General features: G+C 39.0%; 1 protein-coding gene across 1 annotated transcript in view; it reads right to left on the bottom strand.

Moving 5' to 3' along the window:
• Positions 1-24,863, bottom strand: part of CRYBG3 (crystallin beta-gamma domain containing 3) — a 60,128-nt gene that overhangs the window by 14,453 nt on the left and 20,812 nt on the right. The window contains exons 4-13 of the mRNA XM_082221199.1: positions 13,483-18,256; positions 11,306-11,353; positions 10,696-10,805; positions 7,799-7,943; positions 6,969-7,102; positions 4,899-5,013; positions 3,890-3,925; positions 3,085-3,218; positions 1,769-1,895; positions 408-550 (exon numbers count right to left, since the gene is read on the bottom strand). Coding sequence (XP_082077325.1) covers positions 408-550; positions 1,769-1,895; positions 3,085-3,218; positions 3,890-3,925; positions 4,899-5,013; positions 6,969-7,102; positions 7,799-7,943; positions 10,696-10,805; positions 11,306-11,353; positions 13,483-18,256 — 5,766 coding nt within the window. The remainder of the gene's footprint in view (positions 1-407; positions 551-1,768; positions 1,896-3,084; positions 3,219-3,889; positions 3,926-4,898; positions 5,014-6,968; positions 7,103-7,798; positions 7,944-10,695; positions 10,806-11,305; positions 11,354-13,482; positions 18,257-24,863) is intronic.

Genomic DNA, 24,863 nt, shown 5'->3' with positions numbered 1-24,863 from the left:
AAGGGGAAATGTGTGTGTGTGTCTTATGGAGCGAATGCAGGCTCCATGGCTTCAGCGAAAGCAACGCTGCGCTCGAGAGGCTTCGCGTTGCTTTTGCTGAAGCCAGGAGAGCAAGAGGGATTGGTGCGCACCAATCCCTCTTGCTCACCTGGCTTTGCTTCGCTGGAGAGGCGCTACGCAGCTTTCCCACTCTGCGCAGTGCCCCTTCAGCAAAGCGGGAGGAGAAACAGAAGGGGATCCATTTCTCCTGCTGCTTCGCAAAGGGGCGCTATGCAGAGAGGGAGAGAGTATTTTTTTTCTTGTTCTCCTCCTCTAAAACTAGGTGCGTCTTATGGTCAGATGCATCTTACAGAGCGAAAAATATGGTAATTATTTCTTACTTTACCGAGATTTGAAACAGAACTTACGCTCCACTCTTCACATTAACTGATCTTGTGAGTGAGCCAAATCCAGCCATTTCCAAATCAGGAACTTCTTGATTGGCAATGTCCAACGACTTGCCATTTTCCTCATCCGTTTCAAAAAGCGTTATTGCAGACTCCATGAAGTCCTGGAATTCCAAGTTAGGGAGCATTAGATACAATATCCTCTTTCCCCCTTCTTTAAACAACATAAAGCTGTTATTTAATAATGAACCAGCAGTATTCTTCAGATATTACATATACATTTAGAGCTGACTTTGCTTTGAAAGAAAGAAGAATCTTTCATCAGGTTATCTGGACAGTTGCCACACAACTCTTGACCTGCGGAATTTCCTTGAACAAGTTCCACTCCATATCTTTCTGTTCATCATCACAATGGCCCTATCCAAAGCTAAAATGTATTTCCCTAATCAGAGTAAATAGTAGTAAATGCAATTATTGTTCCTGAGCAATGAAATGTTAACAGTGCTGTTTCTTAACATACAACTTGTGTGTTTGGTTTTTCTTTGACATCGCTAACATTCTTTGGCACAGTCTTTATGTAAAAGTTCTGCAGCCGATTGCAAGTTTGCCTCATTCTTAAATGAAATCAGTTATACAGTATGTGAAAGATGAGTGTTTGAATATCTACAACAATTTTGCCCCTGCTAGAGACCAATGAACTTTATTATTCAGGGGGCTCCTCTCCCTTTGCTTGAATTCAGCAGTCACAATTTCAAGACTGTGGTTAGAAAAGAAAAGAAAAATTATGGCACCATTCCAGAGCTACTTACCTGCCAGTTGTACACTAGATGTTACTGATCTAGGTCCAAATGAGTGATGATGGGATTGCAGCCACATTTAACATTACAGAAAAAGAACTGTTATCAACAACCCTGCCACACAGGTGCTTAACTCAAACATCTGAGTCAGGTTCAGCCTAGGAACTACTCTATTTTCATGCTTTGCAAGAATAATTGGTATGTCAAACTGTCTCCAAAAGAGTTATGTAGAACACAAACAACCCTCTTACATTAGAGCTTTCTCTCATGTTATAGGAGTAGATATAATAATACAATTACACCCCAAATCATTTTAGTGACCGTTGGGTCTCAGAAAAATCTATAGTTAAGATACTTGCAGAACTGTTAAATGGAAACAGATTTTCTACAGATTTACTCTAGAATAAATAATTATCACTTAAATAACTATAATTATCACAACCAACCCTCCCGAGCACAAAAGCCCATTCAACTATAAAAATAATGTATTTGTATGTATTCATCTGTATGCCTTCATCTACAATGCCAATGAAAGGGGGTGAGTTGAAGAAGGAAATAGACTTGAGGACCAGAAGAAGTACTTACAGCTTGCAAAAATCTGAAAGACAGCAAGACACTGCTCACTCCACCCCAGGATCTCCAGTCTTCAAATTCTCCTTCCTCCAACAAGTATTGCCGGCCTTTATATCGTTCCTTCTCATAGGCAACCCATCTGCAAAACACACAAGGAAAAAACCGGTATAATAGTTCTAAATGAGCTACAAATATACCAACAGTCATTAAGTATTCAACTTTGATATCCATCCATACAAAATACCATGTTCCAACAGATATAGTGGCTTCAGCTTTTTCTTTAAAAAAATAATAATTCTGAGAAATAACATTGGTATGCAAAATGATCCATGTATTAATGCATAATGGATAATGGAAAAGCTCCTGTTTAAAGAATATCAGAGGGTGTCCAGGTGAAAAGAAAAGGAAAATCATAATTATAACAAGAAATATGTCAGTTTTCATCCATCAATTTCTGCTTATGTTACTTCTAAAACAACTTTCCTTATATTTTATACTAAGTTTTACATTCTAATATTCAATTAATTTATACCAACCTTTCGATGCATTTTTTCATATTTACGTTACCATTCCATACTTACTACTTTGTACATAAATATCACATGCCAGATTGATTGTTCCGATTCATTCATGAATGGCATATGTTGTACTTCTAATACTAAGGGTGGGATTCAATGTTTGCCAGTGGACAGGTCAGAGGCTACTGATCCATTTCCAATCACAATTTGAAAGTGCTGGTACTTACCTATAAAGCACTATATTACTTGGTCCTTGAGGACCTAAAGGCCTGTCACTAAAATCCCCTCAGAGATGCTTCTGGAGGTTCCCCTGCTTTCTGAGCTGAAGTGAGTTAGATGATAATTGTGGAAAGAGCTTTTTCAGCTGTGGTAATCCATCTCTGGAACACTCTCCCCAGTGAGGTAGTCTACATTTTTTATTTACCCAAGTGTTTTCTCATGTTGAGGTAGCAAATGGTTTATTATCCACTGTTTTAATCATATTCTTATTTATAAAGTTAAACAATTTTAATGTAAACATGGTTGTAAACATATCTGGATTGTAATTTTTTAAAAGATAGTTCACCAAATGTTCTAAATAAAATGACACACATGACAAAGTAAATAGAAATGGATGGTGACATCAATTTCAATGGAAAATGAATTTGTTAATGTTTACTGTGATGAGTTTCAGGGCACAGGGTTAACTGGGTGAGTTCGGATTTCCTATGCTCGCAGAATAACAGATCAGATGAGAGACTTTTGAGCCTCAGGTAGGCCACAGAGAACCTTTGCAAGGAAATTTTAAAAAGGAAATGAAATTGTACTTACATTCCACCAATGACACGTATTGATCCAATTCCCTGGAAATCATCAGCATTTTCAAAAAGGTTTGGAAAACAATCAGTATTTTCAGAAAGCTCTTTATGCCATCCTCCAAAGTATGGGGTCTCATATATTATCATCTGCAGAATGTGAAATAGTCGATCCTTTAAAATACATTTCAGATCCAGGTCTATGTTCTGTATAGTCTATGAAATTATCCTTATCCAGTTTCAATCATTTGATGCTTTTTTCACCCCAGGTACCTTAATTGTGGTGCATCTGCTCTGTATGTGTTCTGTTATGGAACACAATGATCTGAAGTGGCATGAATTAATCTGAGTTTAACTTGTGTATGAATAGCTTGGCCAGGGATCATACTGAATGACTAGTGATCTGTTACAACTCTATGGCTTTCATCCAGAGTTCTCAAGAACAGAATTTTGTGCATACTGGAGGAATACACTTTTTGTCATCCCCCCCCCTTCCCTTGGTTGCTTCCTGTGCTTTGTGAAATTTTGGGCCCCTCTAGAATCGGGTGGGAGATGGTGCAGGAACTGCAGAGGGAAAGGAAGAAAATGTCAAAAATCATCTCCCTGAACCTCTCTCAACTGGGAGCCTCCGCTAGCTCACTGTCACATCTGTGAATGGAAAAAGCTCTCCCATTTGTGGGGTGGCACCTCTAGATTCAATCCCATAGTTTTAATGGAATAGCAAAGTTAGGCATAAGTGACAACCCTTAAGTTCTAGGATTCTATGATCTTGAAGGCCTTTAAAAACAGATTAGTTTACTGTTGCCAGGATCCATACTTACCTTAATGTTCGTAGGCATCTGAACCTTCAGGCCACCCTATAGTGTAAAACAAAATAACAAATGATCAGGTATGTAAAATCCAAATGCATGTTTCAGTTCCATTAGTTCTATGCAAATATGAATAAGTGCTATTGCAAATCGCCCTCAAAATTTGCTGAAGGATGGTATGTAATCCCTTTATATAAAGAAACAAATAAAAGAATATTAATTAGAGCTTCTCCATGCTCAGAGTGGATAAAACCTTTTTTATTCCTCTCACTGTTGATATCATCAACATGCCTTTTAAAAGGGCACTAAATATTGATTCCAAAATAAGAAACATGTTTATGAGTGCTTGATTGTTCCAGAAGAATTAGGAATTCTTCAACATGCGGATATGAAGAAAGACAGTATTCACATGGCCTGAACATCTTTACTTCCTGCAAAAGGGACTCCTATCTTTGGCAGGTTTTGAGGGGAGATGGCTGTTGACAGTGGCAAAAATGTTCATAGGGCATATAAAGAGATAGATTTCTATGAATCCAAAACCAACTTTATACGTATCTAATTTCATTCATTTCATTTCTGGAAACTTAATGGGAATGTTAAGAACAGATTATCTCCAACTCCACCTATCATCACATCCACTAAAGGCAAACATAGGCTGTTATGATCCTTTATAGCGCAGATCTTTGCAGTAACTACTAGGTACTAGAGTCTTATTTTCTTTTAAAATGATTAATCTGAATAAATACTTTATAAGTCTATTCTCATCTAGTTCTGATTTTAGGAGCACCAGGCAAACAAAATGCCTTATGTCAAATCTAATCTAGAGAAATTATTAACCAAAAGGCTAATTCTTGCTTATTTCAAGACTCAGAAGATGGTGTACTGAATCAGATCTGTGTCCTGGCTGATCTCAGTCAATGTGGGTGCTCAGACATGGAATAGATTCTGATTTAGATGCACGATTGTTGCAGAAGAGGATGGATTGGTGTATAAATCGGTTGAAAAACTACTACTGCCTCACCATTTTCAACGGATGAAGAGATTTTACATCAGCTGCTGAAATTTCACATGGGCTGTGGTTTTCTTCCAAAACCATCACCTCTCCTTTGTAATTAATGTCTGAATAGGCAAGCCATCTATTAAAGTGAGGAGAAAGTGGCTGATTAACCCAATTAAAGTAATCAACAGTGCTGATTCATGTGCAGTTTAATTAATAAAAATGAACCTTTCATCTGATCCAGCAGAATTATCTAGCCCAGCATTCTGTCTCCAGCAATGGCTAGTCAGATGCCTCTGGGAAGCCCATAAGAAAAGCATGAAGGAAAACAACACTCGTCCTGTTGCTTAATTCAGTATTCAGGAGGTGTATTGCCCCTGAAAACATTGGATAATGCCCAATGCTCTATTTTGACTACTAGCATCAGAAAATAATTACATAATGAGAGAGCTGGAAGGGGCTCTAAATGCCATCCAGTCTAACTCCCTTCCAATGCAGGAAGTTCACTAGTACAGAATCCCATAAGGGTTCCCATCCAGCCTCTGCTTAAAAACCTCTAATGAAGAAGAGTCCACCTCTTCCTGGAACAGTCTCTTCCGTGGTCAAACTGCTCATACCATCAGGATTTCCCATCCTAATTGCTTAGTATGAATTATTTTTCTTACTAGTTGAACCCATTACTTCAGGTTCAATCTTCTGCAGCAACAGAAAACAAACAAAGCTCCTCCATCATTTATGTGATAGCCCTTCATATATTTTAAGATGGCTATCATATTGCCTTTTAATTGTCTCCTCTCCATGTGGAACCCACTCAGCAGCATAATTGCTGTAAATAGTTGACCATTTAGAAATATACAGTGGTACCTCTGTATTCGAACGTCTCCATGGACAAATGTTTCGGAACTTGAACGCTGAAAACCTGGAAATAAATGCTTCGGTTTTCAAATGCGCCTTAGAAGTCAAACAGGAAATGCAGCTTCTGTTTTGAGTTTTCTGTATTAAGATTTCCGTTCTGAGGCTTCCGTTTTGAGTTTTCGGTTTTTAACATTTCGGAACTCGAATGGTCTTCCTGAACAGATTACGTTCGAAAACGGAGGTACCACTGTATTAGTCCCATGATTCTGTGTATAGTTAGGCTACTTTATGGCTTGAAGTGCTGACACAGAAATTCAAATAGCTGAAAAAGAGAACAGAGAATTTTGACGAAATCCAAAGGCCAGTTGTCCCCTTCTAAAGATTCCAAGGCAGATTTTATTTGTGCTACTTTTAACGGTAACAATAATAAAGCAATAGCATTTACAAAATAGCATATTAAAAATAATAATGAAAGCAATGGCTTTAGACAACATGACAGTTGTATTTAAGGCTGAGCTGAAAGTTGCAAATATGCCCTCTTTCAGTGATTTGGAGGCAGGCCGCCAATAGAGACAAACGTTTCCGCAGCACTTCCTCCTTCCCCAAACCCATTGCCTTCATTCTGAACTGACTTTGTAAAATAATAGTGGTGCTAATTCCAATTGGATATGTGGATATGTGCTGGAAAAGTGATTCCTGCCAGAAAATGTTCATTTTAAAAGAAAAATGATGCAGTGGCAGCTGTCAAGAGGGGCAATGACTAGGTTAAAAAAAAACAAATGCAAAGAATTGATGGGAAGAACACTTTGGAGTGCTTAGTTGAATATTGTGGCACATTGTATTCTATATGAAGATTTGGTGCAGCCATAGTTGTACTGAATACAGGAAAATTTTAGCAAACAGAACTAATTTAAGCCAAATATGTTTATCTTACACTGATGGCAAAAGAAATTGTCTTTAGGAAAGCAGTTATTTTAAAAACAGGACAATGCCTGTTTGGGTGCAAGCCCCTGTTAAATTAAAATGTAATCTAAATTTATGAGGGTTTTTCCCCCTAGAGAATATAAGCAAAATAATAATCTATGCTATAAATTGGAAATTACTGCTGCTTTCTGAAACACCCCATTATTTTGTTTCTTCGTTTCGCCTTACAAACAGCTAGCAACTGTTGATTGCTGACATTTTACATGTTTTTATAGGTTCACAAACTGATGTATATATAATGGAACCTGCACTCACACTCCTGCTTTCACATAAAGAGTATGTGGTTTGACTTCCAGTTCTTCTAAATTAGCAACTGCACTCTGGATGCAGACAGGAGCATGATCTGTGCTATCTTGTGGGTAAAGCTCAATCTCAGGAACACTGCAATCCTGCAGAACACATCAGATAACAAAAACAAACATGACTGTATGAGCTGTGCATCCCTTGACTGTATTTATTTACATCCCGTAAAACATGGTTCCATGAAAAGGGCTTCAAACAGGAGGTTAAGAATGGTACACAGCAGAGAGGAGTACTGACAATGGTGGGGCACCACTGTTGCTTCAGTGCCCTGAGCTACAGCCAGGTTATTTTTTAAAGAGCTGTTGGATATGACTGTGATGAGAATAAGCACTATAAAATACAAACTTTCATGAAAGCAACTGCATTAGCAGATGCCTAACATGGGCAATATGGAAAGGGAAGTCTGAGGTGCAGCATTAAGAAAGATTGAGAAAGGTATCTGAAGTTCTGGGTCTTCTCTAAAAGGGATGCCATCTGCACCATACATTCAGAACATGCTCCCCCCAAAGTCATGGCTTCCCCCAAAGAATTCTGGGAACTGTACTTTTGTCAAGGGTGCTGGGACCTGTTGCTCTGTGGGGAGTCTCCTAACAACTCTCACCCTCCTTAAAACAAACTACATTCCCCAGTATTCTTTGGTGGAAAGCCATGACTATAAGCGTATGGTGTGGGTGTGACCTAAACCAAAATAAATGAATTAACAGATGGTGGTGGACAGGAGCAGAGAGGAGTGAAATGGACTCTACTGTCATTGCCAGTAGAATCTGTTTCTCACAACTCACCTTCACTACTTGTCTGATTGAACCAACTCTGAAGTTCTTTTGATGTTTTTCACTGTGAGGATTCAACAGATCATGCAGCATCTCCTCTCCTTCTTCTAGAACATATTTATCACCCAGGAATCCTGGTTTCTCATACATAATCCAGCTATATTAATAAAATAAACACAACACTGTAAACATGCTACCACGAGGTAGCTAACATAGCACAAATACTAGTAAGAAGCCATGGTTAATTTTATTACAAATTGTACTATTTCTTTACAGTTGTACCTTGGAAGTCGAACGGAATCCGTTCCGGAAGCCCGTTCGACTTCCAAAACGTTTGGAAACCAAAGCTTGGCTTCTGATTGGCTGCAGGAAGCTCCTGCAGCCAATCAGAAGCCGCAGAAACCCCGTCAGACATTCAACTTCCAAAAATAGTTTGCAAACCGGAACAGTCACTTCTGGGTTTGCGGTGTTCGGGAGCCAAAACGTTCAATAACTAAGCTGTTCAAAAACCAAGGTATGACTGTTTGCTGAAACACACACACACACACACACACACACACACACACAGAGAGCAAAAGTGGTCAGCAGGGTGGCACAGGCAGAGCAGGGTAGCTCACCAGCCTCCCCAACGCTGAGTGTGTCTGCCAGTTCCCGAGAGGGGGAAGGGCGAGACAGGGGAAGCTCTGTGCAGTGTAGATGCACTGGCAGGAACCTTGCATTGCATCCCTGCGACTCCCCTCTCCCCCTCTCAGGATCCAGCAGAAACACTCTGTTGGGGAGGTAGGTGAGCAAAGTCCTGCCAACCACTACCGACTCGGAGGCCGCTTTATAAATTGTCATCTGAAATTTGTGCAATTAGAAATCCTTCTGGAGATGGTACAAACTATTTATAACATGGTTTGCAAGTAATATACATTAGCAAAGTGCTTGTCATCATGAGGGGTGGACATCTATAAACAGACACAGTCTCCAAAGTCTGATAAAACGCAGGGGAAACATTCAACATTAAAAGTTTCCAAATGGTGCACGGCCCTGGAGTGGGATTGCTTGTCACTACTGCTGCCACAGGAAATATCCGAGATGTTTCCATAATGCTCATGAGTTTCATGTAGCACTCCAAGTCACATTTTTTCCAGGAGCTTTCTTTACCAAACAAACACTACTTTAGGGGAAGATGTGGATCCTCCCCAGTCCCGAAACAACTACTGTTTAACAAAGTGATAATATGGGGAAGCATTTAATGCTCTATTTTTTAACAACTCCACTAAGAACTCTCAATGCAATGATGCTATGTAATCATACAAGTATGTCTTTCTTTTTAATTTCAATTTCATTGTTAGTATAAAATAACACATTCAGTATCACAAATTCAGTTTTACAAATGGAAAGAACACAGGAAGTTGCCTAATATTGAATTGGACCACTTGTCTTTCTAATTCAATATTATTTACTAAGTATTATTATTCACAGAGTATTGTTTATTGGCAGCAGCAACCCAGGGTTACAGACAGGGTATTCCTAGGATTTAATCTGGAACTTCTTGCATGCAAAGCATGTACTCTTATCACTGAGCTATCGCCATTCTTTTATATGTAGTTTATACCTTTTAAAGAATATTTATATGATTTATAACTTTGGAATATATGCCTTATTTGGCATAAGACAATAAAAATGTTCTTTGTGTTGTTGATTTTTTAGTCTAATGTACTTGGTTAATTTCATCATTATGTGTATCAATACAATTCAGCTTCATATTCAGCAATATTAAGAACAGATACTGTTTTCCAAAGCTTAGGATGATATAGCCTTGTAGCTATAATCATGTAAGATGGGTTGGGAACTTTTTTCAGACTGTGGGCCACATTACTTCAGTGGAAAGCTTTCAGAGCCCACATCCCTGCAGTTGGTGGAACCAGACAAACATTTTTAGTAAAAGTAAAAATAAAATAAAATAGAGAAACCAATATGGGTCTCTTACAAGTAATCATTTCTATTGCTTATTAAACTTACAAAATCATCAAAAATGGAAATACACACTTCTTTATGACACTTCCAACACTTGTTATTCAGTATACTATTTCTTTTACCTGGATACAGTCATACCTTGGGTTACAGACGCTTCAGGTTGCGTGTTTTTGGGTTGCGCACCACGCCGAACCTGCATGTACTGGAATGGGTTACTTCCGGGTTTTGGCGCATGTGCAGAAGCACTAAATCGCACTTTGCGCATGAGCACCGAATTGTGACCCGCGCATGCGCACACTCGGCACTGCGGGTTGCAAACGTGCCTCCCACACAGATCACGTTCGCAACCCGAGCATCCACTGTACCTTAAACCATTTTCCTGCACATGAACCCACTACTATTTTTTTTTCAAAATTCCTGAATATATTCACATGCTTCAAATATGATGTTCTATAACTTAGCATACACTTGTTTACTTTCTCTTCTTTGCAATAGAAATGTAACAGTATTTTATACAGTTCAGATAAGACATATTTTTAAATTTCAGATTAAAAACCGAGCATTCAAAACTGAACATTCCCTTAAATTAGAGAAACCTGTGGCCCTCCAAATATTGCTAGACTGTAACTCCCATTATCCCTGACTATAGGCACGTGGCTGGTGTGTGGGAGCTGGAAATCAACAATATATGGAGGGCCACAGATTGACTATCCCTGCCTTAACTGATAAATTTGTATTTTTATTTATTTCTCTATCAAATCAACAAAACTGTAATTATTCAAACAATGGAAAAACAGCAAGTGTTCATTAAAATATTAATTTCATCATAGGATGACAATTAACTACAATATATGTTAACATTTGCATACTTAGGGAACCTGATTTATCTTCACTAAAATCAGGTACATAAATAACACTTTACCCATAAAGTGCATGTTCCTTACCATCCTCTGACAACTCTGATCAGTGCTTCTTTTGAAAACACCCAGGCTGTAGCATCTACCACATCATGGTAAATTTCAATTGTGTTGCCGTGAACATCACAAATAACCATCTGAAATGACATGCGATGGTGTTAAGGAAACACTAGCAAATTCAGTTTCCCATATATAACAAATATTCTGCTTGTTGTGTTTAGTTTTATAAAGGCTTTAAGGTCTTTGTCATGTTTACTTCATGGGACTTGCTTCAAAGTATATAGGACTGCAGTCTAAACCAAATCAAAAAATCAAACGGGTCATCCACAAATCATTTACACTAGTATATTATCACTGGTTTAAATAGAGCAAAATCAGTGAAAGTTGGATCATACTTTTCATATTAAATTAACTAATCAAAGTTTTTATTCGTTGTTTGCTCTAGCCAACAACTACATTCAAGGAAAAAGTAGAATCTAGCCGACAATCATCTTAATTACATCCAAGGAAAATGCAGAATCTCTCTCTCTCTCTCTCTCCCTATCTACCTACCTACTTTTCACTGCTTCACTCAAATGTACATGGCAAAACAGTCAGTATCTTATACTTGCTTATATGGTGAAAAGGTCACACTCACTTTTCCTGGTCTTTGATTGCATTTGAGTCCTTCCCTGTCAACAGGACACTGAAAGTGAAATGAGGAAATAATTATTTAAGTGCTATAATGAACCAACAATAGATATTTTAAGCAGTATGCCTTTAAGGTAGGGATAGCCATCCTCATGGCTTCCAAATGCTGTGGGACTCTAATGGTGTGTAATAACTATTGGCCAGTTACAAATACCCTTTTTCGGGGTTAGGTAGTGCAGAGGACAGTGGCAGAGCAACTGCAAGTGGTCCTAGATGACATTGATTATCTGGATCCACGTCAATTGGGCTCAGGCCTGGTTTTAGAAGTTAATCGCCCTTGGCTGACTCAAGGATTACGTTTATTGAGAGAGGGTCAGGGGGAGTGTGACCCTGTTGCTCTTACTCTCAGTGGCTTTTGATACTACAGTGTTACCTCTGGTTACGAACGCTTCTGGTTATGCAAGATTCGGGTTACGAGCTCCGCTAACCTGGAAGTAGTTGCTCCTGGTTGCGAACTTTGCCCCAGGATGTGAGCAGGAGGCGCCATTAGCGAAAGTGCGTCTCAGGATAAAAATGGTTTCAGCTTAAGAACAGACCTCTGGAACAAATTAAGTTTGTAACCAGAGGTACCACTGTATTGACCACTGTATCCTCCTGGATAGGTATCAGAGGCACTCTGTTACATTTGTTCTATTCATAACTGTGCAATCGACTCCAGAGAGTAGATTTAGGAACATGTTCCTTGGCCCCCTTGGACTTGCTCTATGGGGTTACATCTATGGATGACACACAGATCTATTTCTCCACAGCATCTGAATCAGGTGTGTGGCTGTGCTAGGCAGTGGAAGAATGCAAGATTAGACTGGATGAGTTTGACTCCTGGGAAGGTAAAGCCTCTGTGGGTAGGTGGCTCCTGTGTTTGTAAGATACGCCAACTGCCAGTTCCATATGGGGTTGCACTCACTCTGAAGGAGCAGGTACATAGCTTAGAGTACAGCTTTGTCCTTAGAGGCAAAAGTATCCTCTGTAGATTAGAGTGCCTTTTACCAGGTTTATACGGTATGCCAGCTATGCCTGTATTTGGAATACAGAATAGCCCAGCCACTGTAATCACTGATTGCCTTGATACTGCAATGTGCTCTGGTCCAGATGCTACAGCTACTGCACAATGCAGCAGGCACACTGCTGAAGAGGGCAAATAATCAATGCTGTGCGAACGCTCTGCTAAAACATCTGCACTGGATACCCATGTGTTACAAGGGTCATCAAGTCCAACCGCTAGTACCCAGTTGGTGGATGCGGGGCAACTGTCTTTGCATTTTCTGTTAAATTAAATAGTAATATTTTTCATTAGTGGTGAAAATCAGTGCTGACAAGCTAGTGTGGAAACTTATTACAAGTGTTTTAAAATACAAGATTGGTATATCAAATAAAAACCTGATTGTAAAGCTTTCAGCACAAACATGGGTGATGCCCTAAGAAAGAATGAACTTTTGAGACATCATTAAAATTTGTCATAAAGGTGTCTGGAGCTAATGTTGATTAAACATTAGTAAGTCTATGATTCCTGACCTGTGTGGCTGTTTATGTTAATGCAAAACACTCCCCTCATATTATTCAATAGAAGATGAGGGGTCCTCATCGTCTTTGGTGCAGCACACATGGAAACATAAACATACCTGCCAATATATTCTTACCCTTATTTTAAGATTCATGCATTAAGTTTCCTTCCCTCACCCTACCTCACCTTGCTGGGGAAGAACAGGCATTTCTGCTAAGTGAAATTCATCATCTTTCTTTTCACCTGGCTAGTGTACTGTGATTCCCCTCTACACTGGGTGAACTGAAAGAATGTAATTTTCCACACTATGTCTGTAAACTGCCCCCAGACAATAGCCCGTGAATATAAGAAATTCTCTCTCTCCACAATGTGTTTACCCCAAAGATTGGTGTTTATGCCTATTGCCTCAGCTTAATTATTACGTGAACATAACCCCAATAATAACTGTGTTAGTAACAAAACCAAAACTGAAATGTCTGGCACAATTAAAACTGAACACGCTCACACAAAGACATGAAATAGGATACTCTAAATGTATGTGTGTATGTACACCTACAACCCCACCCCATTATGCTCATTTAATAGTTTCATTACACATATAAAATTAATGAAAAGCACCTTACCACTTGAAAAGCTGCCGGTTTTTGCAAGCCACTACTTTCAGGCTGCTGATCCTTTGGCACCAAAACACTCCTAAATCGAGTTCCCTTCTCGCTGGAATAAGTTCTTGAACTCTGCAGACTTTCATAGTATATACTCTTTGAAGAAGAACGTATGCCACGATCAGATTTTTGTAAAAGCTGAGCTGAAGGCACTGAACTTAAAGATAAGGTCTCTTCTGCGTTAAGTGCCTCCTTAGAAAGAAAATGTGAGTATCTCCTCTCATGAATGTTTTCTGGGACTGCTGTGCACAAGCTGTTTGGCCCCTGACTGGAAAGATATGATTCTTTTTCATCCTCTGGTTTGTTTTCTTCACAAATATTCTCTTCCTCTTCGTCATTACACTGGCTGCTAGATCTTAACCGTTCAGACACTGACTGAAGAAGTGATAAGACTGACAAGGATTGGTTGGCTCTTTCAATAGGATTACCTTCTGGTGAGCCATCAGCGGACAGCAAGTCCTCTTGAGAACTGTCATCTTCATATATAGGAGACAAAGAGAAAGGGTAAACACTGAATCGCTTTGCTTCCACTGTCACAAATGCTTCTGAAGAAAGATTGTTTAATTGGCTGCTTTGTTCACAAGGGTGGACAGACTCAAGTTTGCCTTTTACAGTTTTACACATAAGAAAATGTTGATTATTATCCAGGGATTGGTCAGGAGGGGATGATAAGGGATGATCTGGTTCTTCTGTTGAAAAGAAATAGCTATTATCTTGAAGAGCACCTTCATACAAAATGGTGAAAGAACTGCTGTCCAACTCTTCTGGTGGAGAAGAAGCAAATAACTTGGGGGATTTCTCTCCATTTCCACAATCATCATCAACATCCAGATAATATTCCTTGAGCACTGTTAAACCTGTCTCAACGACTGCTTCTTTCTTAAAGGAAAAATCTGAGTTCAAGCCAATCTTTGCTGAGCTGTTCATTACAGGCCGTTCAGACATACTGAACTGGGTACCAAATTTACAAACATTCTGAGGCACTGCGTAAGCTTTCATCATTTTACCACAGACCTTTTCACGTTCTATTTCATAATATTTTTCACATGGTTCCTCTCTTACAACTTCTGCAGAGTCACCCTCTTTAAAAACATATTCAGGCAGATTCTTCCCTACATTATTTCCAAGTGAATCTAAAGGTCCAAATGGTGGAAAATGCACTTCATCCATTACAGTTTCTTCATTTATTAAATATGAGGAATATTCAGATTTATCATCAATTGTCCACTTCGTTTCCTCACCGGCATCTGTCATGCACATAGTACAATTGACATGTTTACTGTTTTTGCCATTGACTATAGGAGGGCTGCATTCTATAGTAGCTGTGGGATCAGACCAGTCATTTTCATTTTTCTGTTCTCCACCTGTTATTTCTTTGTGGTCGTCTTTCATATTACTATACAAAGATGCTGAGGAGTTTGCTACTTTACCTTCACTGATTATATCGCATACTGAAGTTCCATATATTGGACTTAAATTTAAAGGTTCTTCAATTATTTTGGGAAGTTTAGCTGTTAATTCAGTATCAGTAGTAAGCTTCTTTGATGCTTCAGTGTTGGACTTAAGGGCTGAATTTTGAAGAATGCCATTGCTCAGATGGTCCTCATGCTGATTATATGTCACTTTTCGTATGGCTGCATTAATAACATCATCAATTATTTCTTTCGCTTTTAGTGCTATTGAACTATGTAGGTCAATTTTATCTGTAATGTCAAATGGTATTTTTTCATCTTTAATATTTGTGCCAAGTGTGTCTTTTGCTTTAACTTCAGAAAGCTTTCTGATACAACCCTCATTAAAATGCTTTAATGATGAATTCCTTGACTGCATTTCTTTTGATTCTGACAGCATTTTTCTATTTTTCTGATCTTTTTGAAGGCTGAGCCCTAATAAATTGTCCTTAATGTCATTAGGCTGGCAGACGCCAGCTGCTTGCTTTGATCTTATTTCTTCTATGGCTAAACGCAGAACTGCATCAACTATTTCATCAGCCTTTTGGAGCAAAACAGTTAAGTCTTGGGATTTAATTTGTACTTGCCTTCCTGTTTCAACATCATTCAGTGCTTCCTCGGAAAACTGGCTGCTTGATTCTGTAAACAAAGTTGTAATTGCTTGATCACCCATTTCAAAGGTGTTTGAATTAGCAGCAGCAGCAGCAGCAGCAGCAGCAAGGTAGTGAAGATTTAGCTGGCCTGAAGCTCTTTGCTCCTCTTTTCTCTGCTGTGTAGTGAAAGACATTCCTAGTACAATCTTTGCAGGTCCTGTAGCTTCCACATCACAGGCAACTGGGGACAAGAATGGGACTGGGTACTCTGCTTCTGACACTGATTTAGAGTGTAGACTATTTGGTTTATATTTAGGTGAAACCTTGCCCTTCTTTTCTTCAGAATCAATAGGAAGAGAATGATTCTTGTCTAAAACAAAATCTGATGTTTCACAGGCAGGAGAACTAAGCTTTGAGCTATCTTTAAAGCATGTAATGGGTGACACAGGCTTGAAAGTATATACATTTTCAAATGTAGAAACAGGAAGATCCTCTTTTGCCAGGTTAGATCTAGAGTCTACCAAGCAAGAGGCAGACATATCCTTCATTTCTTCAGAGCGCAGTAAAATCTCACTTCTACTATCAGCAATTTCAGCTGTGTCAAAGGTAATATTAGTTTCAGGAATGCTTTCAGATTCCAAAAAAGTACCAGGAACTTGACCTGCACACCCAAATTCAGCAGCAATAAGAAGGCTCGCAGGTCCACAGTCCTCTGACTTTGAGATAACTTGGTTAGTTTCACATGTAGAGGCAGAACAACATATTTGACCATTGATAGTCCCTGCAGAATCACTTAGAGACTGGTTAGTGCAATCCTGTTTATCAGCCAAAGAACACAAAGCCCCCAACAAACTGTGATCTTCAGAATTAAGGACGGGTTTAGACACATCGTCCAAAATGATTTTGCTATCTCCAGAGATGAAAGAGTTACTGACCAAGACACGTAACGGAGAAGAAGGAAATGATAAATAACTATTTTCTTCTGATTTCACAACAGGAGGAGAGATCTCGGGGAAGCATGCCTCTTTAGAAGAAGAGACAGGAGGTAGACCTATTGAGATGTCCTCTTTAGTTTCATAAGCCATTTTTGCTTCAGTTTGATTTTTTATTTCATCAACTAATGGATCATTTTTTTGTGCAGATATAGGTTTGGCCACTGTAGTAGTGCCTGTGTTGCTTTTAAGTTCTGAGTTCTCTAATTTGATGGGCTTGGTTTTGTCTTCAGCGAGAGGAAGAGGACTATGTAAACCAGTCAATGTTTCGATCAGAGTTTCATCCTCAACTCTCTCAGAAATATGGCAGTTGTCATCTTTAGCCTCAAGGATAAGACGGGCACCATCCATAGTGCCCACAGCCTCCTCAGTGCTGGTACCACCTGTTTCTAAGAAAGCTGATGCCACCCGAGACACCACATTTTCATATTCAGCAGCTAACAAGGATGTGTTGGCATGGTTTACCTCAGTTGTGTTAGGAGAAGCACCTGTCATTCTAACATGGTCAAATTGTGTCACAGGCACATACAAATTATCATTGGTAAAATTATTAGTTCCATTCTCAGACGTCATGGGGAAGTTATGATTGTTTTGTGTATCTGTAAGTACAATGGGCTCAGTGGCCTCTTCACACTTTAGATCGCTTTTGCCAAATATATCTACATTTTGAACCATTTCTTTGGATTGGACTGAAGCAAGCATACCGACTCCTGCTGATATATCACCTTTTTTGCAATTTGTATCCTGCAACACCAACTGCATTTCTTCTCCAACTTTTTGTTCGTGGAGAGGTAAGTGCCCATCTGGTGAAATGATCTGCATGTTTTTCTCGTTCTGCTCTGTCACTTTTTGGTGTGATTCTTCAGTTTCACTTTCTACCCTGCTAACTGCCTGTCCCCTACCTATAATACTATTCAAATGCAATGTTTGGTTCTCTTTTAGTTTGAATTGATCCCCAGTCCAACTATTGCAGGGACCTTTGTTTTCTAGCAACTGTTGCTCATTATCACCTAAGTCTACTTTGGGGTGCGAAAAAAACTCCTCTTGCATTGTCTCTTTTGTTTCTGTGTTAGAAAAAGCGCAAAACTGCATTCCTTTTTGAAAGCCAACAGTGGTAGCATTGATTGACTGAATCTCCATTTGTATTTCCCCTAACACCTCCTCCCTATTTTCAAGCAATCTGCTATTTTCTGAACTCATACTAACAGCATCTCTATTCTGGCAACTGAAATTGGCTTTCAACAGAAGGTTCCTATTAAGTTCTGGTGTGCTGGAAACTGCTGTATGTTTCACAGAAACCAGTTCCTCAATGCAATTTTTGATTGTTTCCATTTCTGTCAACAAGGTAATTTTGTTCTTCAGTTCTTTGTGCTCACAATTGCCCAAGACATCCAGAGAATTTCCCCCCAAATCCATTTCTGCCAAAAATACGTTTGCTTGTGAATCCTTTGTGTCATCGTTAGTCTTAGGTCCCGAGTTTGTTTTCAACGAAGATTCTTTCTTTGTTGTAGTAGTTTCTGAGTCTGGAAGGCTTACAGTCCTGTTTTCTTTGTTTTTGGCTGTAGTGCTGTTAATGCTGGTTGAGGTTTGTTTTTCTTGCTCCAATTCCGCTTGTTTCTTAAGCAATTGCTTAATTCTTGCAGAACCTCGATATGTTGCATAAGTAACTGCAGGTGCACCCAGCTCACATTCTGTTTTCCTGGAACAGAAGAAATATCATTATTGGAACATTAGCAAAAGCTCCTAGGCATACTCAGTTATATAAAGTGAAATTTTAAACAGACACAGAAAGATTAGTACAATAGGCACTGGTCTCTTTTATTTCAAAAATCTAAAGCAATGTTTCTACTTTGAAGAATCTTGCTGGATCAGACCAAAGTCTACTCTAGGCCAGCGCCCTGTTCCCACAGGGGCCAACCAGATGCTTATGGGAAACCCACAAATAGGACAAAAGTGCAATAGCTCTCTCCCACTTATGGCCCCTTGCAACTGGTATTGCCTCTGATACTGAAGGAATTATAGCCATCATGATTAAGTTATTTCCCACCACCACCCGTCAAAATACTCAAATGTATAATCTATATATGCCATTACAGGTGTAATTAGTGGAGATTTTTAAATAGCTATTGACTCATAGTACCACAGCGGAGAAGGCTTTGTGGGTCATCATGTCCAACCCCTGGCAGAAACATGTATGTAAAGCTATTTTTGTCAAATAATTGTGTCCTAACTACAGTGATCTGCACCCTTGGATGAGGTTTGCAGATGAAAGTAGTTCACTTTATCCACTTTACATTGTTTTAGATTATAAAAGGATCAACAAAATCCTCAAAAGTACCATTCGCCTGTCTCTTTCTGAAAACGTTCATGTTACCCTAATTGCTTGTCAGGGCCGGGGCACCTGTGGCTCTCTGGAAATTGGACTACAACCTCCAACATTCCTGACTACTGGCCATACTGGCTGGGGCTGATGGGAGCTGGAGTCCAACAACACTTGGAGGGCCTCAGGTTCCCCACCTGATTCATGTAGCGATTTAAAGTAATGGTCTACCATTAGCGCTCAGAAACAGTTCTGAGTCTTTCCTCCTGGAGATAAGTGGAATATTTGGACTTGGTCAAATGTCAGATACAGTCTGTTGTGTTTGTGTGCATTTATGATCCGCTGAAAATTTTAATTAAAAGTATATGATGGCTGTGTATCTGTAAGTAAGGCCTGTTTCCTTTACCATTTAACTCAGGACTGATTCACACATACATATATGCTACACAGCATCTTGTCACTTCAGTGTATCATTCAATGACTTATTCATGGAAAAACAGACCCTATTTAAAATTATTGTATGAGGTGATACAAAAGTCCTGTCTATACAGTGGTGCCTCGCAAGACGAAAAGAATCCGTTCTGTGATTCTCTTCATCTAGCGGTTTTTTCGTCTTGCGAAGCAAGCCCATTGACGGATTAGTGGATTAGCGCTATTAGCGGCTTATCGGATCAGCTGATAAGTGGCTTAGCGGCTTAGAAAAAGGGGGAAGGGGAAAAAATCGCAGGAACTCGCAAGACATTTTCGTCTTGCGAAGCAAGCCCATAGGAGATTCGTTTTGCGAAGCGAAGCACCTCCAAAACAGAAAACTCTTTCGTCTAGCGAGTTTTCCGTCTTGCGAGGCATTCATCTTGCGGGGCACCACTGTAGTATTTAATCATTGGTGCTAATTGTATACATGCAAGCCATCAGTAAGTTACTGGGTGACGAGCAAATGTCTTTGAACTGAGATCCAACTAGATGTGAAACTGAGAGAAATGGTGCCACATGTAAAAGAGAGAGAGAGTTACTGCAATTGGAGTGAATGTTGGATTCATTTGAGGACTACACATTGTGACCAGACTGTGGCATGGCTCTCCATATCACTGTAAACCCAAGAGCAGAAGCACTGCAAATTAAACTACAATCTGGCTGTGCCTGAAGCAATCAGATGGCCACTTCAGAACAAAGTCAAACCTCATCATGAGCCCCATGTGGCATGTTAGAAGTGTCATATGAATCAGCAGCTCTATGAAGGCTACAGAGAAACTGGTGCTTTTCTGCTATGTATACTTGCCATCTGGATGTAATCTTTAGAGGCTATCTGTGGGGTTAATGTCATTTTATACATGAATTAAAGCCTTTTAATCTCTCACTCTCAAGAAAAAAAATGAATTTTATAAGACTAAACATGTGTTATAAGACCAAGAGGATATGAAGCAAATATGACATTCCTCTTGTGCATACAGTTTAAAAGCCCAGTTAATTCTAATCGGTGAAATACAAATGCAGCAGGGACAGATTATTGGTACATTATTCAGGTGCCATTCTTAGTCTCCAGAGGGGGGGAAAGCAGATTATATATTCCAACAGCACCATCTGTCTATCCACTTCAGAGCTGCTCCAGACATTTAAGTCTTCTATGGCCAAGGTTTTGCCTTCCCTGTGGAATGCCACAGCACCAATACGAAAAGGCCAACATTTGAAAGAGATTATTATATATAAAATGGCATGGTTTTTTAAAAAAAGTTATTGAGCCTTTTGTTTTTATTATTTTCCCCAGAGATTTTTGCATTCATGATTCAATTCATAACCAATATTCTACTATTATTTTAAGGTACACGAAAAATATCTGCAATGCCATGAGCAGAAAGTTTATTCTAGACTCATTTTTCATTCCGTTTACAGTAAATCAATGCACTTAAATTGCTGAGATTCCTAGAAAGCAAAGTATAATTCTCCATTGGTATTGACAAGGGCCAAACCATGGAGTGCTAAGTTTCTTTACACTTGTTTATTACTCAGCACTTCTTACAGTGAGGTACAGAGAAGCATCCATCCTCATTTACTCGTTTGCTTAATCACCAATACTGCCAGCAGATACACCAAATTACAGCCTTCTACTGTAGCACAGTAATCGTAGACTACAGACATTAATTTATAGAAAAAAGCCCATCTGAAGAAGATTGGGTGAAGGATTAGAGGAGGTGAATGATCCACAAGAAGTAAGGACTGCCTCTCTCCTTTCCATTTCCAGCAGCAGCTGCTGTTCAAAGTGCCCGGAATAGAGAAGACTACACATGGAGATAAGGAAGAATGCAGCCACATGTGCTATGTGCACATGAAAAAGAAAAAAAGGACCATAATCTTTGGGCTGGAAATGCTGGCATGGCCACCACCAACCTGCAAAGTATCACATAAACTTAATCAGCTCAACACACTCTGTAAATATATTATCTATTTTAATAAAAGTACAATTGTTCTGAGCTACCAAGAAAGGGAATTATAGAATTTAAAGTTCAGATTGACAAATTCTATTTAGCTTGAGCAGGGAAGGAGCAGATTAGTTTACAGGGAGAAATGAGCACCCAGCACAATTCATAGCCAAATCTATGCCATGGCAGCCCTGAATGATGCAGCCAACAAGGCAACGTGGGAAAGAAAATCCTGATCGTGAAGAAAGCCCTGCCTACATTGTCTGACTCAGATGCTTCACAACAGAACAACCATGCCATGCACCATTGTTGAATATTTCACAGCAACCTACATCCAGTTATTGTTGAATGACCTTTAAAACTGTACTAAAGAATAGGTGTAGCCATAGAGCCAGTAATAAATGCTCTGAGTCATAGAGTTTATTGAATATATACTGTTCACTTACAATGTATTTATTACCTAAGTCAACAAAAGATATAGTTTGATATAAATAGAGTAAGATGCTATGCCTTCAAAAAAAGAGTAAAAAATAAAGACATAGTTAAATGAGAAACCTTCAGAACCGAACTTTCAAACTACTGTACTAGATTATCTGTAAAATATAGCACATGACCCAGGAAACTACGTGCACAAAATAAACCACTTAAATATCTCTATAAGGGTGCATAAGTTGTATACAACTGGGTATGAGGAACAAAGGAGAACAAGTAGACAATTAGAACACAAATGGCTTGTGAATGTGGAAACTGTTTGATTTTCATTGGGCAAACCACATGCATGAGGAAAATAGCTCTTCTATGTGTGAAAACATGTTTCCACATGCATTATACATTTTCCTGGATCACAGCCTATTACTGTGAAATGAAGCCATACAGATCTTCATTTCTGTGAGTAAACACCACATGACATAAAAACATGCTGAAGATTTGAGGTTAAGACTCTGGTTCAACCTAGCAGGCACAGAGGTTTGGAAAAGAAAAGAAAAGAAATGTCCTGCCAATCATTATTATTTGGTGGAGAAGGTGAAGCAGGATTTGGGTGGATTCTGTCCTACACTTCTCTGCCATAACAACTGCTTGGGGATTTTAGCTTTTTAGGAATGGCTCTGCATGTACAACTTTCAGTGCTGGATCAGGGAAAAGAACAGGTATGCACTACCTGTTGGCACACGTACTTCCTCAGTCGCCTAACTGGACCAAGGTGCATATGTGTACAATGCGATCGCAGATAACTGTATGTTGTAAAAGAGGCGGTTAAAAGTTCAATTAATGAGCCTTATACAGTGGTACCTCGCAAGACGAATGCCTCGCAAGACGAAAAACGCACAAGACGAAAGAGTTTTCCGTTTTTTGAGTCGTTCCGCAAGACGAATTTCCCTATGGGCTTGCTTCGCAAGACGAAACGTCTTGCGAGTTTGTTTCCTTTTTCTTAAAGCCGCTAAGCCGTTAATAGCCGCTAAGCCGCTAATAGCCGTGCTTCGCAAGACGAAAAAAACGCAAGACGAAGAGACTCACAAAATGGATTAATTTCGTCTTGCGAGGCACCACTGTAGATTGGAAGAGATGGGCTTTGTGACTTTCTGCAGCTAATCACAGTCTTGTTTTATAGCACCTAAAATTTTCTAAGCTGTTGTATGCATATTGTAAACCTGTCTTGTTTTTATTTTTAAGACATGTTCCAAAAGGAAAAAGGGATGGGGAGGTTAGAAGAAAACAAGGAGACTCAAGCAGCAGTTTTGCATTTTTTATAGTTCTCATAAACATCAGCTTGAATAGCTAGAGTTCAGGGAGAGCAGGAGCTAAATGGCTGCTATTCTCTTCCACTTGACAGAGTGGGCCCTGCTGTTTCATCTCTCCCTCTGCTGTACGTCAACTGGCATGGCTGCTGATAGAGAGCAGCTGAAGAAGAGGAGGTGCCAAATAATCTATGACAGAGAGGCAGGATTTGTCATAGCTAAACCCCTTGTGACCAATACTTATCCAGCTTGATTTTAGGAGAGAAAGTCCACAGCTTCTCTGACTATTTCATTGGCAGGTCCTTCTCCAGTTATATTTTATATTCAGACATTTAGAAAATTGCCTAAATATAAATATAATCTTAATTTATTGAAGAAATCAAGGGCTGATGCAACGCATAACCTAATTAAATTATTGCTTGTTTTACAGGCATTCACAGTGATCTATGAATTGCTGTTGCTCTTTGTTTTTCTTAAAGGCTTGGGCTTTAAGTAAGAAAGTAGTTCAGAGGTCTTTCTTAACCTATTTGTGGATTTTTCATATTTTAATTTTATTTAACAGGAATTATATACTGCTTAATTATCAAAATATTTTAAGCAGTCTGCACAAAATATAAAATACCTGAAAGCAAGTTTTACTGAAACCAATAGGACTTTCTTCCAAGTGATGGTGTTTAAGATCACATAATGAGTTTTTATAAAACTCAATTAGCAGCCCATAGAAATAGAAATTTCTGGATTAGCATTTCAGCCAGGACATGGAAAAGTCCGTGCTCACCTATCTCTTCCCCTGGAGCAACCAGATGGAATGGCTACTGATAGATAACATTTAGAGAAGAAACCTTATCAAGATTTCCTTTGTAGCAAATGGTTCAGAGGGAATAAGAATAACATTATACAAGATCGTTTAGTGGCCGATGTTTCATAATGCTGGCATTTTGATGACTCTGACTCTTGGTTAAAGCTGACCTCTAAACTTAATTGTGGAAAGCAAGCATAAAATACAAAACCTGAACTTTTAATCTTATACCAGTCCACTTATCTCTAGCGATTCATGCCTTTCATTAGGATGTGCAAGACATTTTAATTTCACATTTGGCTTATCAATCAGTACTATAAGAGAGCAGCTTTGATTGTTATAATACGCACAGGGAACAGGAAGTGTGATTGGCTCACACTTCCTACTCTTTATACTTAAGTTATTACAGGAAGTGCAAGCCGATCACACTTGCTATTTTCTCACCTTTTTGTAATGTTTCAAATGGAGCCCCTGTATATTTTTGGTAGAAATGTTCACAGAACTGTTGTTTTTGCTGGTAGTATACCCATACCACAACACAGAGTTTCAGAGGAACAGATATTACACATTCCACTTCATATCATTACATATAAGCCTCACTTTTTCCCCAAATTCTGACCATGAAAAGTTAAAGTGTGACTTAAAGTCGCAACCTTACAAAAAATGGCTCTTACGATAACGCTGCTGAAACAGACATATGGTAAAACAGAATGGGTGTGAGTGCCTGCGGAATTTTAAGGGAGCAGCTTATATTGAGGTATTGACTTTTTTTCTTTCCCCCCACTTGAATTTTAAAGGTGTGGCTTATATTCGAGTGCGGCATATATTCGGGCCAATACGGTACATTGCAAAGCAGTACACAAGCCATTTATATTTCCGGATCCTTGCAACATATAGCAACACCTGAAGTTCCTCTAAGAAAGGAGTTATTACAAGATACATGTCGTGTTTAGAGCAATGTTTAAATATTTACATTTCCCATTTATAACAAAAGGGAACAATAGCATTTGACTGGAAACGTTTTTACTTCTTTAAAC

This window comes from Podarcis vaucheri, assembly GCF_965113315.1.
Source record: "Podarcis vaucheri genome assembly, chromosome: 4".
Lineage (NCBI taxonomy): Eukaryota > Metazoa > Chordata > Lepidosauria > Squamata > Lacertidae > Podarcis > Podarcis vaucheri.
Note: the sequence above shows the minus strand (reverse complement) of the source record. Positions and strands in the feature narration are given on the sequence as shown.